General features: G+C 42.0%; 1 protein-coding gene across 3 annotated transcripts in view; it reads left to right on the top strand.

Annotated features, from left to right (window-relative positions):
- The first annotated feature begins 298 nt into the window (after window positions 1–298).
- Window positions 299–16731, top strand: part of LOC103623158 (connector enhancer of kinase suppressor of ras 2) — a 175396-nt gene continuing 158963 nt past the window's right edge. The window contains exons 1-2 of one of the 3 annotated variants that reach the window (XM_017742535.1): window positions 299–564; window positions 822–895. In XM_017742535.1, the coding sequence (XP_017598024.1) occupies window positions 524–564; window positions 822–895 (115 nt within the window). In that variant the 5' untranslated portion in view covers window positions 299–523. The remainder of the gene's footprint in view (window positions 565–821; window positions 896–16731) is intronic. The other 2 variants (XM_017742525.1, XM_017742531.1) reach the window with 2 other exon arrangements.

Raw genomic sequence — 16731 nt, 5'->3', positions numbered from 1 at the left:
CAAAAGGGAGACATTGACTAATGATCCCAGTACTGGGAGTCAAAATACTTGCTGTACTTGTCTATCCTAAAGTGCTGTAGTAGTACAAATTGACTCCTTGATGCTGTCATTCTTCCACTACAAAATGAGCAGCTCATAGGAGGAAATATCCTGGCTCTGAATGTGGCCAGAAAAAACAGAGAGTTTTCTCCCAGTAGTTTTTTTCTTGGGTAAGACTTTTCATACTGTGTTTGACATTCTGAATTACATGATTATATAGTACAAGACTCCAGCAACATTTTGCATTGTAAAGATGGAGATGCTCAGCATTTTGCCAGATGCCAGGCGATATTCTGACGTTTCTATCTTCACTTTAAGCCGAGTGACAGTCAGCATATTCACAATGAAGCCAAGACAATCTGCTATCAAGTTACAGTAGTGACATATTCCCTAATGAAGATCCCAGGGCTTGTTGGAATAAAGCAGCTCCGTCAAACTCGGCGTGCGGAGCAGCTCCGGTGTGGATTGCTCCGTGTGCAATGCCATGTTTTATCCGTGCCGGTGGCTCGGCGGGCAGAGGCTTTGGTAAGTAAGTCTGTACTGCACCATTTCCTGGCTCGGTGCTCCGGGTGTTGCAGGCTGTGTGCAGTGGGGGAGGTGCCAGAGCTGATCAAGCAGTGTAATTTTATACATTACTGAATCAGTGCAGGAGGAACCTGGAGGGACAAAGCATCATCTTCTCTTTGAACTGCACTGTAAAATCCGACAGCTCTCGTAGCCCAGCCATGCTCTGATACAATTTTTCTCTCCTTTTTCCCCTGATTTTGGTGTGAATGATAAAGTGATCTGATGATGGCTCTCGTTATGGAACCTATTAGCAAGTGGACGCCCAAGCAAGTAGTGGATTGGATGAAAGGTAGGATCGTTTATTGCCGTGTATTGTCTGTACTTTGGATCCTGGCAATTTGCATCCGTGCTCTCGCATTCTTTGTTTTGGGAAGAGTTTATTCAGTTCTGATCATCCCTATGCTGCTTTGCCCGGTAGTTGTTAGAGACAGGGCTGAGGAGAGGCTGCTTCAGCTGTGCTGTGTTGTGGGAATTGCTGCCGAGAACGGAGCCGGGATCAACTGCATTTGTTGGACAATGCAGACAGAAAGTGTTTGTGTCTCACGACTCCATTATGCCTCGCACAGGGTAACGTCGGGATGTTTGGCTGCTTTAAATTTGCCCTGATTAGGTCTGGTTTGCTCATATCAGGTGATCTGATGCAGTGGCTGTGCAGCACTTGTCTGTAGTTTTGGGTACCACAAGGAGCACCAGGCGCCGGGGCTGGACTGAGGCATCCTGCTCCTTTAGGAACGTGTCCTGCTCTGTCCAGGCTCCTTTAGGGACGTGTCCTGCCCTGTCCAGGCTGCCCAGCCGCGTGTCCGAGGCTCCGCGTCCGCGCCAGCGGTGGGAAGGCGCAGGGCTGAGCACGGCTCCGCGGGGAAACTCGCCGGGATAACTTGACAGGAATGATGATTTCCCGGCACATTCGCAGTTTCACAACACAGCCGTCAGCTGTGACATGTTTTGCCTGACAATGCTCGGCTGTGCTGCAAACAGACTGGGATGGATGGGAGGGCGAGGGGTTGTTCCTGATGATAAGTGGTTTAAATTTCTCCGGAGTGGGGGGAAAATGTATTCCCACAGTGGGATGTATTAGTATTGTTATACGGGGCTTCTGATGAGCTGTCTGTCTTTGAGACAAATAATTCCTGCCACGGGGGATCTCTGTTATATAAGGAGAAGGGGTGCAAATTTGGGGTGTAGGTTACTCATGGAAATGATTCCCGTAATGTGATGAACTTATGGAAGGGTTAAATTGGATGCCCACTCTAATGTCCTTAAAGCTTTCAAAGTATGCTCATTAATATGGGAATGGTTCTGATCTCATTTTGCTGAGCTGCATCTCCTCACTTCGCTGAAATTGGGCTGTTTTGGTGCTCATCAGACACGTTGCCATTATCAGCTAATTATTCTTTTACAAGCACAGAGTCTTGTGAAGCAAACGGTGTCTAGGGGAATGTGTGTACTTTGTTTCTCAGGTGTTTGGGAACTCAGGGTAATTGGGAGGGCTTGAGCAGGTTGTTGGGATGGATCCTGAAACCTTTAGATATAGGATTGATTCCCACGCTCCAATGTCATTAGGTGATGTCAAATCCTAATGTATGTGCACAGGAGTTTTCTGATCCACACCTTCATTCTCAGTACATGAAAGAGTTAAAAAGTGGACAGACCACTGCTATTTTAACTCCTTAATTGAATTATAATGTAAATTAAGTGTCAAAGTGTGTAGAATACTTGTTGCTAAATTTAAAAATACTTCCTGCTACTTTTTTATCCTTTCTGATGCAGACTAATTACATCCTGGGGAACAGTAATCCATGATGTGCAGTGGAGGAAGGTCATACAAGCAGCAGGTTTTTAAATGTCTGGAGTTGCCTGACAGTTGGATTTCCATACCAGACTACACATGGACCATCCATAGGGATATCTGGAGTAGGCAGCATTGTCAGTGCTGTGCCTCTGTGTTCAAGCATAAATAAAGATAATGCTATGAACACTGAAGTATTCACAATGTGGATATTTTCCTTGGTAACTGGAGCTGCACATCCACAAACAGGAAAGTTGCACATTTGTCCATTCCCCCCATGTTAATATTACAAGCCCCCTTTTTATGCCAGTGTTTACCTTTGCAGATGCAAAGTTCAGTTGCAGCCAAAGAAAAGACTTAACCCACACAAATGGCAGACCAGAATCAGTTTTAAACTACTTGTAACTACCTCACTTTGCAAAAATTGCCCAACTGTGGCCACTGTTTGCCTGTAATTTCCAGGTGTTCTGTAGCTCAGCTCCATTGGCTACAGTCACTCTGCTAAATCCATGTGCCAGAGAGGTCAAAGGTCTGCACAGGCAGTAATTTTCAGTGATTTTATGTATTCCTTCTATTCTGAAAGGTCACTTCTTTCACACCACTAAAAGATAAATTTAAGAGATGCTTTCAAAAAATTACCCGTTTTTGAATGAGTATTATCTTGACTGTAGATAGCAACATGTTAACAAGCAATGGAACAAATACTGCCACTGGAATATACCTTTGGGGGGCTTAAAAATATGTAGGCAATTAGTTTTATTGGTGGAGACTGTAAACGATAGCGTATTTCACGGGGAAATTATAGCAACACACTTTAAAAAGTTGCATTTATCATATTCATTGAAGGCATTGTAACTTATTTCTAAAACCTCTTAGCAAAGCCCATCTTTTGAAACTAACTAGCAGTGAGTACCAGAAGCATCAAATAATTGTAGAGAAGATGGAAGGAAGCCACAAAAATGATGTTAATGGTTTGAGACCCAGGTCCCCAGAATGTGTCCTGGTTCGAGCATCTGATGAGAGCAGCCACTGCAGCCTGAGCCCCCCCCAAGAGGAGACACCCTTCTGTTCTTCTCCTTTAGGAAATGTTACTTGCCAAAAAAAGTAAAAATTGGTAGGCTTTAAGGAACATTGTAATGACAAGTTGGCATCTTGTATTTATCCACAGTTCCTTTCTCGGGAAAGCACTCAACTGGAATTCAATTAGGGAACTGCATCTGATGGTGTGGACAACCTGAAAAGGCCATGCAGGTCTGGAGAAATTGATTCCTGAGGCTCTCAAAGGATCTAGAAGTAAAAACTCTGGATACTTTCGTGTTAAAGAAACTGTCTTTATACAAAAAATATTTTGTAAAGTTTAGCAGATACAGCAGAAGGCACTGTGGCTAAAAAGGAAGGTTTCAAAGGAGCTGAAAACATTAATTGGGAAGATATTTTTAGCAACAGTTTTCAGTCAGCATTCTTTTTTTCCCCCAAATTTTCCAAAATTTTAAAGGTCTCTAAATGGTTTTTACTTCAGAAAATGAACAGGTATTTCCCCTGGTATACACCCATTTCTTACATAACTTACCTGATTTCCTGGGGATGTGTACTATGGACCCAAAAGGTACTTTAGGAAAAGCCTTTGCCTTGCCCAGATTCTGTTGTGGCCCCACTGGAAAAGAAGCATTGCCCATAAAGCTCACCAGCACCTTGGGGATCAGAGAGGTTTCTGACTGGTCAGTTTCTCCTTGGATTAGGTTTATCATCTTAGTGTGAGTAAATGACAAACTGCCCTCCAAGATGTGCATCTGGAATGCTTTACCTGCAGACTTTGGTTGCTTTTTGGTGCAGGAGCTCCCTGTGAAACTCAGGTTTGCAGGTTATCAGTGAACACTCCAAACCCAAACCCATCTATTTTAGAATGCACTGAGGAGGGGAGTCCTGTACAGAATCTGGGGGTTTGGGGTGCACAGGGGAGGTAGGATGTCTTACTGAATTAATGAAAGGTTGGTAGCTTGTGTTTCCATTGGAGGCAGAATCTGAAGGGTGTTCTCTGTACTTTTACAACCAACAGCATTGGAGATGTTGTACTTCCTAAGGGGAGCAGTTTACAAGTAGGTCATTTATAATGTGAACTCATTTACAGGGAAGTGACACCTCTGTCCAAATAAATACTCACTTTTCAAAGCAGCCCAAGGAAATGGAATGAAACACAATGCAATGAAACACAGCTGTGACTTTCAGTGTTACTGAACAGCTGAAAATTAAAATGGGAAACCAGCTATTCCTTAAGCACCTGTAATAACTCCACACAGAGTCCGTGATTCAAAGTCCTGGGGACTGACAGGTTTGTCTGCCAAAACAGCCTGCAGTGGAGGTTTCTCTCCTAATAAATGGTCTGCTGTAGATACTCATTTCACAACTGCAAGCCATTTTTTCCCCTTTAAATCTAGAATTTCTGCACCCTCAACAGGAGATGGAGACATAAAAAAATAAAAATTAATTCAGTTGGTAAACTGATTAACTGTGCTGCACTGATCCTGTGCAGAATAATTATATGTTTAGCTGAAGGGTTTTCCTTAGCGTGTAATTCCCTGATTTCAGGCTGGCTCATAAAAGAGAAAGGCAGGGAGGGAGGGCGTGGAGAGCAGGGAAGCTGATGACGTGAGAGGACTTGTTAACATTCGCATCACGCCGGGCTCCGGCAAACCCCTCTCCCTCTTGCTTTGCTTCCCATTAGATCACTCACTACCTGTGCTGGAGCAATGTGTCATAGCCAGGGAGCCTCCTCTCTGTGCAGGACATCGTATTTATCAAATCTCAGAATGTGCTGGAAGCACAGCTGAATGGAATGATCTCCAGCCAAAGCAGCCCTGTAGGTGCTGAGCTGGGTGATCCTTGGCTTCCCTGATCCCCCTTCCTGACCTCGGAATCCCATAATGCAGGAACACAATTCCACGAGATGCAGTTTGAAACTGGAGGAGTTAACAGAGGTCATCCCTTATTTAGAAAAATGTAGGTTTTGTAGCATCTTTTCAGCTCTTTCTGAAGACAAATAGGTTTGGAAGGGACCTGGGCCACAAATACAGAATTAGTGCTGAATTTCCAAGCTGTTCTAAGGTAAAGGTTTCATCGTTTTCCTTCTGCTCTCACCAATTTTACAACTGAAACAAACAATTTGCTGTTGTGGCTCCCCCTTGGATTCCTGTGTTCCACTGGCACCACATTTCCAGTTGTCTCTAGGAAGTCACTGAATCAGAATTGGCTGCAATTCCTCCCCGATTTCTCTTACAAGTTTTGGACTTTAATGCTTCTTAGTAATGAGTTTTGTGAACAACTGCTGAGTGCTGTAAACTATTTGCTTTTAAAGGGTCAGCAGAACCCACCTCAGAGCTGACAACTTTGCCATGTAAGTGCTAAAGGTCACATTTCAGGGAACAAGTTCCCAATGTTTAGCTCAGTTAAGTGTTGGAATGAGCTGTCCGGGCAGCTTGGGCTGTTCCCTTTGTAGGAGGTTTTGAATACAACTAAGAAGAGCTCCAACATCCCTCTGAAAGAGTTTCTGTGCCCAGTCTGTCCCCAGCAGAGTCACCTAATGTGACTCTTCCAACTCAGACAAGACCTTGGGATGGTTTCTTGCATGGGAATCACCCTCATCTTTGAAATGTGAAACAGTCCTGAAGAGATTATACCTCTGGCTTCCTCCTGGATATTTCTCAGTTTCTATTTCCCAGAATAAACCATGGGAGATGATGTCCAAATGTCTAAAGCTGAGAAGTCTTCCTGCTGTGTTTCACAAGGAGGGCAGCAGACCTGCAGCCCAGAAGCAAGCACAGACCTGCTCCACTTCCACCAACATTCCCAAACCTTGATACCTGCCCAAGAGGTTAAGGTATCAAACAGAGCTCAGAAGACTGGCAGGATTACCAAGAGCCAGTGCCCTCAAGGCTTTGACTGTCACCACTTTTAATTCAGCTTGTGCACCACTGGCAGCCTGGAAGGACAACAAAACACTTTGCTGAGCCCATGGCTCCAGTTTGTGCCCTCCCAGTAACTGCAGCCGTGGCTGGGGTTGTGACCAGCTGGCCCACAGCAAAATAGTGCCCACAGACCTCCCTAAATCAAGCCTATCTGTAATTCTCGATGGAAATTATTTTGGCTGAGGTATGTCTGCATCCCTATCACTATTACCTCACCTTCACTAACTCCTCTTTGAGGACCAATTAGAAACTGGGCTATATATCTTCCAAGAATGGACTGGATTAGCACTATCTCCATAAAAGATTTCAGCAACATTTAGCTATTTAATGGTCTGTATTTATTATCAGGTTATTTAGGACTATATTCTGAAATTGCCCTATCTATAAAGCAGATATGTTCAGACCTTTTTAAGAAATGCAATTCTGCTCCCAGAGAAAAAGTCTGAGCTCAGTGAAAGTCTCTCAAGTCACATTTATCAAGCATAACTAATCTTTCAGGTCATTATGTAAAGAAATTTACTTTATTGTCTTGCAGCTTAATATCAGCAGTCAGACAATGTGTCACGCATTGCTGTGCCTTGTAACCTTTACCATGTGTAAAAAATTATGCAAAATCCCCAACTTGCTCCCGGTCCTGACCATCCCAGGGAGGACAGAGTGGCAATGCAAATTCAGAAGAGCTCAACCTTCTCCAGCTCTCCATTATTTCACAGTGTTTCATCTTATGAAGCAAAATTCAGGATAAATTTGCTCCTGTGGGTAAGACTTTCAGACCACATTAAATGAAGTGCTGTATGTCAGGAAACTGCAAAGACCCTGGATCCTGCTCAGCAAAAAGATGCTTTCATGGTTTCTTCCCAGACTTTCCTGCCCCACTCATTCCAGTTTCTAAATTTTTCCTTCCCTTGGCAGGATTGACATCAGCCCATGTACCTAACACTGAGAACTCTGTGTGTAACACTGTTACCAGTTTGGAAAATGTGGATTTCCTAGGAAAAGAGCAGAAGGTCTCAGTGCTACAAGATTCCTGACTGCCTGGGTTGGAAGGCAGTTTGAGAAACATTGCATTGTGCAGAAAAATACATTATGAATATCATTTTAGTGCATGGAAAACACTGCCTAGATGGGGGAGTGCCCGGCAAAGCTCTGTTCCAGATCCTGTCTCAGAACCCATGGGAAGGCATCTCCATGTTCCCTGGGCCTGTCCTCGAGGAAGGCTTCTAAATGTGTGCTGTGCTTGGGTAAAGAAATATTCCTGCCTAAGAAATCTCCTTACTTCTCATTCTGATGGGTTCAATGTCTTGTGTTTCTGTCTGCAATGAAGGAAAAAAGGAAAGCGAAAAGTAAACTGCGATTTGTCCTCTTGCAAAATTGTTTTAACGCCTACAAAGCTTTCAAGGCTAAAACAGACAGAGCTTATCCTTTTAATGCCATCCTTTCAGAACTGCTGTCCTGCCATGCTGACAGAAATGGAGGTTGTTGCTCTGCTGCTGAAATTAGTGACACTCTTGTTATTAAATGAAGCATTTTACTGAATAAAACACTGTAGTATCAAATATTGCTGAGCAATAAGCTGCATTCGTCCTCTCCACCCAGAGTAATTTTGTGGATATCTTCTACATGCTGCTTTGCCTCACTAATTTAAATTGCTACTTTTGCAGTTTAGGTTTTCTAGTAAGCTTGACGTCCTCTTCCCTGATGCCATTGCAGTGAGGGCAGGAGCTGGAAAGTGGAGGTTCAGGAGTTACTCTAAAAGGATTCAGAGAGAGGAAAAATTATGAGGTTGTATTTGTGAAGGGCTCTAGTGATGAATCAAAATGAATTTATTTCTGATTAACTAACACTCAAACAGCTCCCAAAACATATCCTTGCTGACCCTCTGCACAGAAGTGCTCAGGAGGATTCAAGGCCAATGCAGTGTTTGGGTTTTCCTACTCAAATTCTCCACCAACTGTTTTCCAGCAAAGATGAATTATAAAAAGACTGTGGAGCGTTTTTAGTTCTAACGTAGGTGGCATGTTTGAAATGAAACCGTAGCAGCCAGTAATTTTACAAAATGCATTCAGCTTTATTCCCTACAAATTTGTCCATCTTTTTCATTCTAAGCATCAAACAAAGCCTAGAAAATCTGTACGGATTTCAGGAGTTCTTAAGGCAGAAACTGTGTTTTGTGTGAGTGTGCTGAACCTACTACAGCTCTAGAAAGGATTCTTTTGGCACATCTGCTTCTTTTACATGGAAAACTCTCTCTGAGTGCAGGCAGACAGTGGTGTCAGCCTGACAGCTCAGACATGCCAATGATCACCTGAATTAAAGCATGTTTTACTTCTCTCTCTCTCCACCAGCTTCCCCCATTCCTTTTTGTCTCTCTCCTGTTTGTTCACATGCCTCTCCAGCAGCATTTTTCTTGCCTTTTACATAACGAGACGGACAATAAGCATCAGATTGTGAAGGAATTTGTTCATTTAACATCAAAAATTTCTAGCTTTGAATATCTTGGAGAGGATTGCAGTGATTTGGAAGTGAAGTGTATCCAAAATCCCGGGGGAGGTGAAAACCACCAGCCTCAAGAAGCCAAGCACAGCTCCTGGGAGCTTTAAGGGGCAGCTGGAAGAAGGCAAATGTTGCTGTTTCACTGATTCTCCTTTAAAATCTCCTGTGAATATCCTGGATGCTCCTCAGTTTTCTTTCAGGCCATGAGATGCTGCTTCCCTGGGAGATGTGGAGGTTTAACAGAGGTATCTTTTTATGAAATCCTTGCCAATGGATAGGGATGCACAGGTTCCCAGAGAAGCTGTGGCTGCCCCATCCCTGGGAGTGTCCAAGGCCAGGTTGGACATTGGGGCTGGGATAGTGGAAGTTGTCCCTGCCCATGGCAGGGTGGCACTGGATGGGCTTTAAGGTCCCTTCCAATCCAAACCATTCTGGAATTCCATGATCTTACACTACAAAGGAATGTGCTGCTGCGGGCACATTCCTAAATCCAGGGAAGTCCTCTGTAGGCATCTGTTACTGATCACTCATGAAAATGCCCTCAATTACAGAACACTAAGGAGAGATTTTAATTGCCCATTGTCAAGAGATTTCAATTGTTCATTGCCAAGCCACACTGAGAAATTCCCTTAGTTACACAAAAAAACAACTTTGTAGTTTACAGAGGAAAAAGACACTCAAAGCAGAGAAAAAAAACCCTTGAAATTTACATTTGTATCATGTGGTTGGAGGGAACATGTAGAGTAATGTAAGAAAAGTTCAGAACCAATAGAGTTTAGAATATTCACTACTTGAATGTCACATAAAAAGAAATGGATCCACTTAGGGTAGTAGCTCAGCAGTGCTGTTCTTGCAGAAATAAATTCTGGAGAATGAAGAGAGCTAGCGAATAATCCATCAAAAATGCAACAAATAATTATCTGAGTAATAAAAAAGATAAATTAGAATAATAGACAGGAAATTTCCACATAGGATAGAAATAGAAAGACAAACTTAAAGGATAAGTTAAAAAAATTAAAATTTTTTAGAAAATTGGAGGAAAACCCTTTTCAAGGCTTCCATAAGTGGGCTTAAAAACACTGAGAAATGTGCTAAGGAAGCCATCACCTGCTGAAAGAAAGATACACTGGGACATCATATTAACTTTTTGTTGTTTATTTGAAAATTCTCGGGCCAAATTATCAATGCCTTTTGTGGCAGCAGCAGCAGCAGCAATCATTATTTGCATATCAGCAATGAGGCAATACTTTAACTAGAAACCAAATTGCTCAAATGATCCTTCAATGAAAGTGTTTTAATTCAATCTGTGAATCATTCCAAGAGCCATCAATACCACTCAGCTTGTGGAAAGAAGCTTTTCTATTCCCCATTTACTGTGGATGGCTCTTTGTGTCCCCACACATTTTATTTATCTGAAGGTAGTTCTGTAGTTCTTTCATTAGTAAGGTCTCCTCTGGTATCAAAACAGCAGAGTTCCTTCTTAAAACATTTTCTGTATTTCCATTTTCTTTTATGATCAACTTTTTCAATACAAGGATGCTGATAGATGAGGAATCTTGGCTTTTGGAATGAGTTAATTCCACATAACCTCTGCCATTTTATCAAAGGGGTTTAAATATGCCATGATATGTTTGATGGATCTCCAGCTTCCATGTCAGCATCCAGGCAGGAATTCCAAGTGAACCAAAGCTGTCCAGTTCTTCTGTGCAATGTCAGCGTGCCAGGACTTGCTTTCCTTTCACCCTCCAATGTCATACTCAATTTGAATTGCTGAAATTCTCATCAAATGATTCTTTCAAATCTCATTAATATCCCGTCTTTCCAGGAGAAAATGATAGACAATATTTCAATTTTTTTGCCTGCAAACTGGCAGGCTGTCACATAAAAGGACAAAATTAAACCTTGTAGCACAGTGTTAAAGCCATCCTGGACCAGTCTCTGTTTGTCCTCATAATGAAATAACCAACAGTGGTGGAAGGGCAGAAGAAAATAAATTGCACCTATGGTTAACCCTCCTAGGCATCCATGCCTGATAACATAATTATTATCAATTTGTAGCAGTTCAAAACATCCCAGAATAATTTATATTTGTCTGTCAGACCATCACTAATTCTTCTGGAGCTACTGTCTTCCTCTACTCCACAGTTACCATCCCCAAAAACATGGTAATGAAGCTCCATGACTAAGCATTCCCAAAACGATAACAAAATTTGCATAACTGGGATTTGGTGCAGAGAAAACCCACAAATTTCTCAGAAGGAAAAAAAGGACCATATAATAGATAAGTTAAAATATTGGCCAACTACATTTTGAAACAGGAGCTGTGATTCTTTGGAGAGTTAAAAACAATCGAGGTTTCTAAGTTACTTTCAAGAAGAACGGAGGAGTTTGAAGGTAAGATTATTTCATATTAATTTGGTCTGAAGGTCATTTTACCACTTCCTGTAGTCAAGACTTTTTGGCAAGTAATCTTGGTTTGCATACCTAGATGATCAGTTATGCTCTGAAATAAATTCACGTGGTGCCTCAAAAGGACTGGAAATTGTGCATTTGAAAAAACTTATGTTGTCTTCCTTAATCTCCTGTAATAATCTTAGGAGTGGGGCATTAACTGAGACCTTTCCTGAAGAATTAGTGATTCCGTGGTATTTACAGACTGGATGCACTGTGATCTGTGTTGTTTTCAATCCCAGTGACTGTCAATACCCCTTGTACCATAAAACACAAAAAGAAGAGCATTTTTTTAATTTTAAATTTTCTTCAATACATGTCCTAAAGCTGGCTGAGGTTAAGCTCGTTTTAGTGAACCTCACACACAGGCAAACCTGGCCCAAAAGTCAGTCTGGTGAGAAAGAGAGAGACAGCTCTGAAAATAAATCCACTCTTGCAGTGCAGGATCCTTGATACAGAAGTGGCAGTACCTCCTGCAGGCTGGCTGCACTGATTAAGGTAATAAAACTGATCAAGCTGTTTAATTAGGAAATATTCTTGAGGGATACTTTAGATCACAGCGCAGTATAGTCTCTTTATTTTTTTGATTTAAAATTTCTAGTGATCTACCAAGGGTTGTCTTGATAGAACCAACTGGCAAGCAGCAAAGAAGCAGTGTTTGTTAAAGCAGGGTTTGTTAAAGCAGGGTTTGTTAAAGCCAGCCTCATTTCCAAGCTCCATTATCTTCCATTTTGCCTCTTTGCAATTCCTTTTTCCCACTCAACGTTTTTACTCATTGGTTTGGCTCTAAAAATCAATAAATGCTTGTAGATGAGGAGGATATCAACAGCAGTTGAAACAGAACCTCCCTAGAAATCCATTGAAAGTCCTGGTAGTCTGGGACTGCTATGGACAAACGCTGGAATGACTTCTGATAAAAGATACAGAGGCAAATATGCCACTGGAATTGCAATGAAACAAGGGCATTTAGTGCCAGGACAGGGGGAATGGCTTTAAGCTGAAGGAAGGGAGATTAGAACATCCTTGTTAGATTTAGATGAGATATTAGGAAGAAATTCTTTACAATGAGGGCGGTGAGGCCACAGAAATATGTTGCCCAGAGGAATTGCAGATGCTGCATTCCTGGAAGTGTCCAAAACCAGGCTGGATGCAGCTTTGAGCAACCTGGGCTAGTGAAAGGTGTCCCTGCCCATGGCAGGGGGTGGGATGGGGTGAACTTTAAGGTCCCTTCCAACACAGACCATTTTGGGATTCTGTGATTTTATGGAAGTGAAAAGCACTGTTAATGTACAGATGCACTGACACTGGTTTGCAGAACATCAAATTGGAAATGGATATGCTGATGTAAAAGTAAATACGGGATTTACAGTTCAGAAACTGATAATTTTTCTAAATCTCTATTAAACCAAGCCATCACGGCGGTATTTCCATTTTCACCCTGATCAAAGTGCATGGTATTGTGGTCCACACAGATTCCAGCAGACTGGGGTGATGGAAAGCAGTCAAAATGCTTTGAAAAACAATGTTAAAAGCTCTGGCCTCCTCCCCTCCTGCAGATCCTGGCAGGAGGATTGCACTGCCTGTTCTCACTGTATCTGCAGTTCACCCCTGTTTTAATGGACAATGACATTCCAGTCTGTGCTGCATTTCAGGAAAGGATGACATTGTCTGTGTGCAGCTCTTGCAGCCGAGTTCAGAGCTGCTGAGATGAGAGGCACTGGGTAAAGGCAGGATCATTATCAGCATCCTGCTGCTGGGAGGTTCTGCTCCTTATCAGATCAGGTAACCTGGCACAAAGCAATATTTACTGTCAAAGAGTAATGACAACCTTATCTACATTGTGCACTATTAACTCTTTTAATGGCTCTGGAATACAGCAAAACTCCAGTGTTTCATTGTTCTGGGCGGTTTTGGGTTGCTAAAGGAGCAGAAAGAGTTCTTAGGGACTGAAGTGCAAACCAAGTATGATTCAAATAAAGGTTCTGAGTTTTACAAGTATTTCACAAGTATTTTGCAGATATTTCACAAGTATTTCAAGAGTAACAATTCTTAATAATGACGCAAGACACAATGAAATGCAGAGAAATGGCAATTAATGCCATTAGTATCTGTAGCACAGAAAAATTTCATTTTGGGTGCTTGCACTTGTGAATTCCAATCGTTCCACAGTGCAGGGAAAGTGCTCCAGGAAAGATCTGGCTAGCAATGGCTTCACCAGGGAAATCACATCTTCCAAACTGAAGTGTTTTTGTGCACACACACAGCCCATTAATCAAGGGGAAAAACTGAAGCGTGTTGTTCATCATGTTTGCTGTGTTTGGATTTGAAGTGATGAGAATGATAATAATGATCCTGAGAATTATTATTAAGTAATATGAAGTGGTTTATCTGAAGGAATAAATATGATTTGCCCTGTGAAGGTTCAAACATCTGGTACAAGCATATGGCTTGTGAATCATTAGATAATTGTTACAAAAATACAAGAGAAAAGTCTTTTTAATGATAGCATCGAAGCCTTCAGGAGTGCTCCATGTGCTTCCCTCTGGAATGGAACCTTCCTGTCCCTGTTACACCTCACAGCTCTCCAAAACCATGCAGTGCCTGTCAGGGTACCAAGTTTACTTCTTTGGGACATGCTCAAAGTAGCAAAGAGCTTTCAAAACTCATTTTCAGAAAACGTTTTATGCAGTACTGTTTTTGGAGTGGTGAGCTGTCCTCTCTTCTAAATGCGTGTGTGCTGTGGGTTTACATTGCACTGCAGTGCCAAGACTTAGTATGGATTTACTCAGTAGAAAGTTCTGACCAGAGAATCCTGGAATGGTTTGGGTTGGAAGGGACCTTGAAGCTCATCCAGTGCCACCCTTGCCATGGGCAGGGACACCCTCCATTATCCCAGGCTGCTCCAACCTGGTGTTGAACAAGGAATGGGGAGTCCACAACCTCTCTGGACAACCTGTGCCAGGGCCTCACCACCTCTACAGTCAAGGATTTCTTCCTAATTTCTCCTCTAAGCTGATGTAGGGTGTGCTGCAAGTGCTCAGGTGAACACTCAGGAGGTGTAAGCGGGGGAGTGACACGATGGCAGCGAGGGCAGGAACAGCAGCTGTGTTTTGTGTGGGCCAGCAGGAAGCCCCACGGTCCTGGGGAAAATCAGCCAAGGTGATAATTGTGGCATGGTCCGTGAACTTCCCAGATAACCTGAGAGAGTCGCTCCTGTGGGCCCTTTCCTCTCCCAGGGGCTCAGAGAGAGCCTGTTTGGCTACAAGCACTTTATTACCTGCAGCATGAGCAGGGTGTACCCTGAGCCAGTCAAAAACATTCCTGAGGATTCTCCACCCAGCGACTGTGCTGAGCTATCCCCAGGCCATGGAGAACCTTCCTGTCTAAAGCCAAGCCACCCTCACAGATCCCTTTGCTGGGTCATCACTAATTCATACCCAAGTGTTAACCAGGAATCATTTACAGATCTCGCCACCATAAACCAAGCACTTGGTGAACCAAAGCCTCTGGGAAAATATAATATTAATCCTCTGGTCCTTGCTTTGTGTATTTTGGTTTTGTCTCTGATTCTGTTAAGCTGAGACATCTTCCCAATTTATTCAACAAATATGACTTGCTGCAATCTTCTTTATGGTAAGAATTTAAGGGAAAAGACCTTGGGCCACACAGCATTATTAACATTGAGAGTCCCTGCTGTTTCCCAGGTAGCTGTCAGCTCAGCATAAGGAAAAAAGCTAATTATTCCAAGCAGGTCAGTCAGGAAGAAAACAGAAATTCTATGTGGCAGTTAGGAATCTGTGCCCATTGACTTTAGCTGAAATTCGCTGCTGCAGAAATATGTGGCTGATGAAGAATCTGCTGATAAAAATACACAGTGCAAATATTTAACAATGTCATCTTACCAGGCTTGAAATTAAAGTATTGCATGCAAATTAGCTCCTTGATTTGCATTAGGATGAGGCTGAGAAGGATGGTGAGGAAAACAAGAAGGTGCAAATAAAATAAAATAAATTAAAAATGTGGTGGTAGGTATCATCTTTCTTGATATAACAACATTTTTCTGTGATAAAAGTGGGTGATAATTATAGAAAACTTCTCAGAGAGTGGATAAGTCATCCTAAGTAATTAAACCGTGATATATTCTGTATTTTTATAAAATATTTATAAACATTAAAAGGCTGAAATTACACTTGGGAGTGTCAAATCCCTGGGAATTCAAAAGCATTTAAATACTTCAGTGTATTTACTTATGTTGAAGAAACACTGCAAGATTAAAAACTCAATAAATTAAACAAAAACATTAATTTCCTGTATTGTGTGGTACCAAAAAAAAGTTTTAAAAGAGTGAAACGTTTTACTACCCAGACTACTTTTTCCAGCATTGAGTGCTCAGCTTTGGTATTTCATTTGTTTTGAGGGATGCAACAAGTTAGAGAATTTTCCTTTACAAGGGTTTTTGTTAGGATGTCCTGTCCCTGGAAGCGTCCAAGGCCGGGCTGGACAGGGCTTGGAGCAGCCTGGGATAGTGGAAGGTCATGGCAGGGGGTGGGACTGGATGGGCTTTGAGGTCCCTTCCAATCCAAACCATTCTGGGATTCTGGATTTATTTAGGAAAAACAATGATGGGCAGGGATAAGATCCCTCAAACTGCTTCTAAAACCAAACGGATTTAGAAACAAAAGCAAATGACTCATAAAATGTCAAGGAAAATCCACTTTTATTTTTTGTTATTATATAATTAAAACTCCTTCATTAACCCATGGGTGACATCAACAGCCCCTGCACTGAATGGGTCACTAAAATCCGTGGGCCCCCTCCAGAATTATGGGATTATTCGGTGTATTTTTGTGTCCATGACCACACAAATTCCACAAATCAATGGTGTTTGGTGGAACTGAAGAGCCCAATGGCAAAGGCACTTTTGGATCTTTTTGAACAAGAATTAAAGTCAAGTTTGTGGACTTGCTGAGCCAAACCCTGCACTGGCTCTGTGAACCTAAAGAGCTCTTGCAGAGATCATTTGTCTGTTCCTGTGAACCTCCAGACACCTGTGGGCTTAGCTTGGCTCTAATCCCAAAACTGACTGGAGCTGAAATTCCTTGACTCCAGCAAGCTCCCTTTAATAGAGCTTTCACGATTTTAGTAATTTTTTAAAATGGTATTAATTCACATTTTCACCTTTTCAAGAGCTGAACTTGCATGTTAAACTACGCATTAAACGTATATTTTTGTTATTTAAATATACATTACCTGTATGTTCCTCTTAGAAAGGATAAACTTGTTTTTCCTTTCAAGTGCATAACTGGAGTTCTCAAATAAACTCCATTATAGATATCTTATGGGCTCCAGCCTCAAAAGAGACGCAGATAAAAAAAAAAAAAGAAAAAAGAAAAAGAAAAAAAAAAAAGAAAAAAGTGAATTCAGTTAATA

Source organism: Corvus brachyrhynchos, unplaced genomic scaffold (genome assembly GCF_000691975.1).
Source record: "Corvus brachyrhynchos isolate BGI_N302 unplaced genomic scaffold, ASM69197v1 scaffold220, whole genome shotgun sequence".
Classification (NCBI taxonomy): Eukaryota; Metazoa; Chordata; class Aves; order Passeriformes; family Corvidae; genus Corvus; species Corvus brachyrhynchos.
The sequence above is the reverse complement of the archived record's forward strand: the minus strand, read 5'-3'. Positions and strand labels throughout refer to the sequence as shown.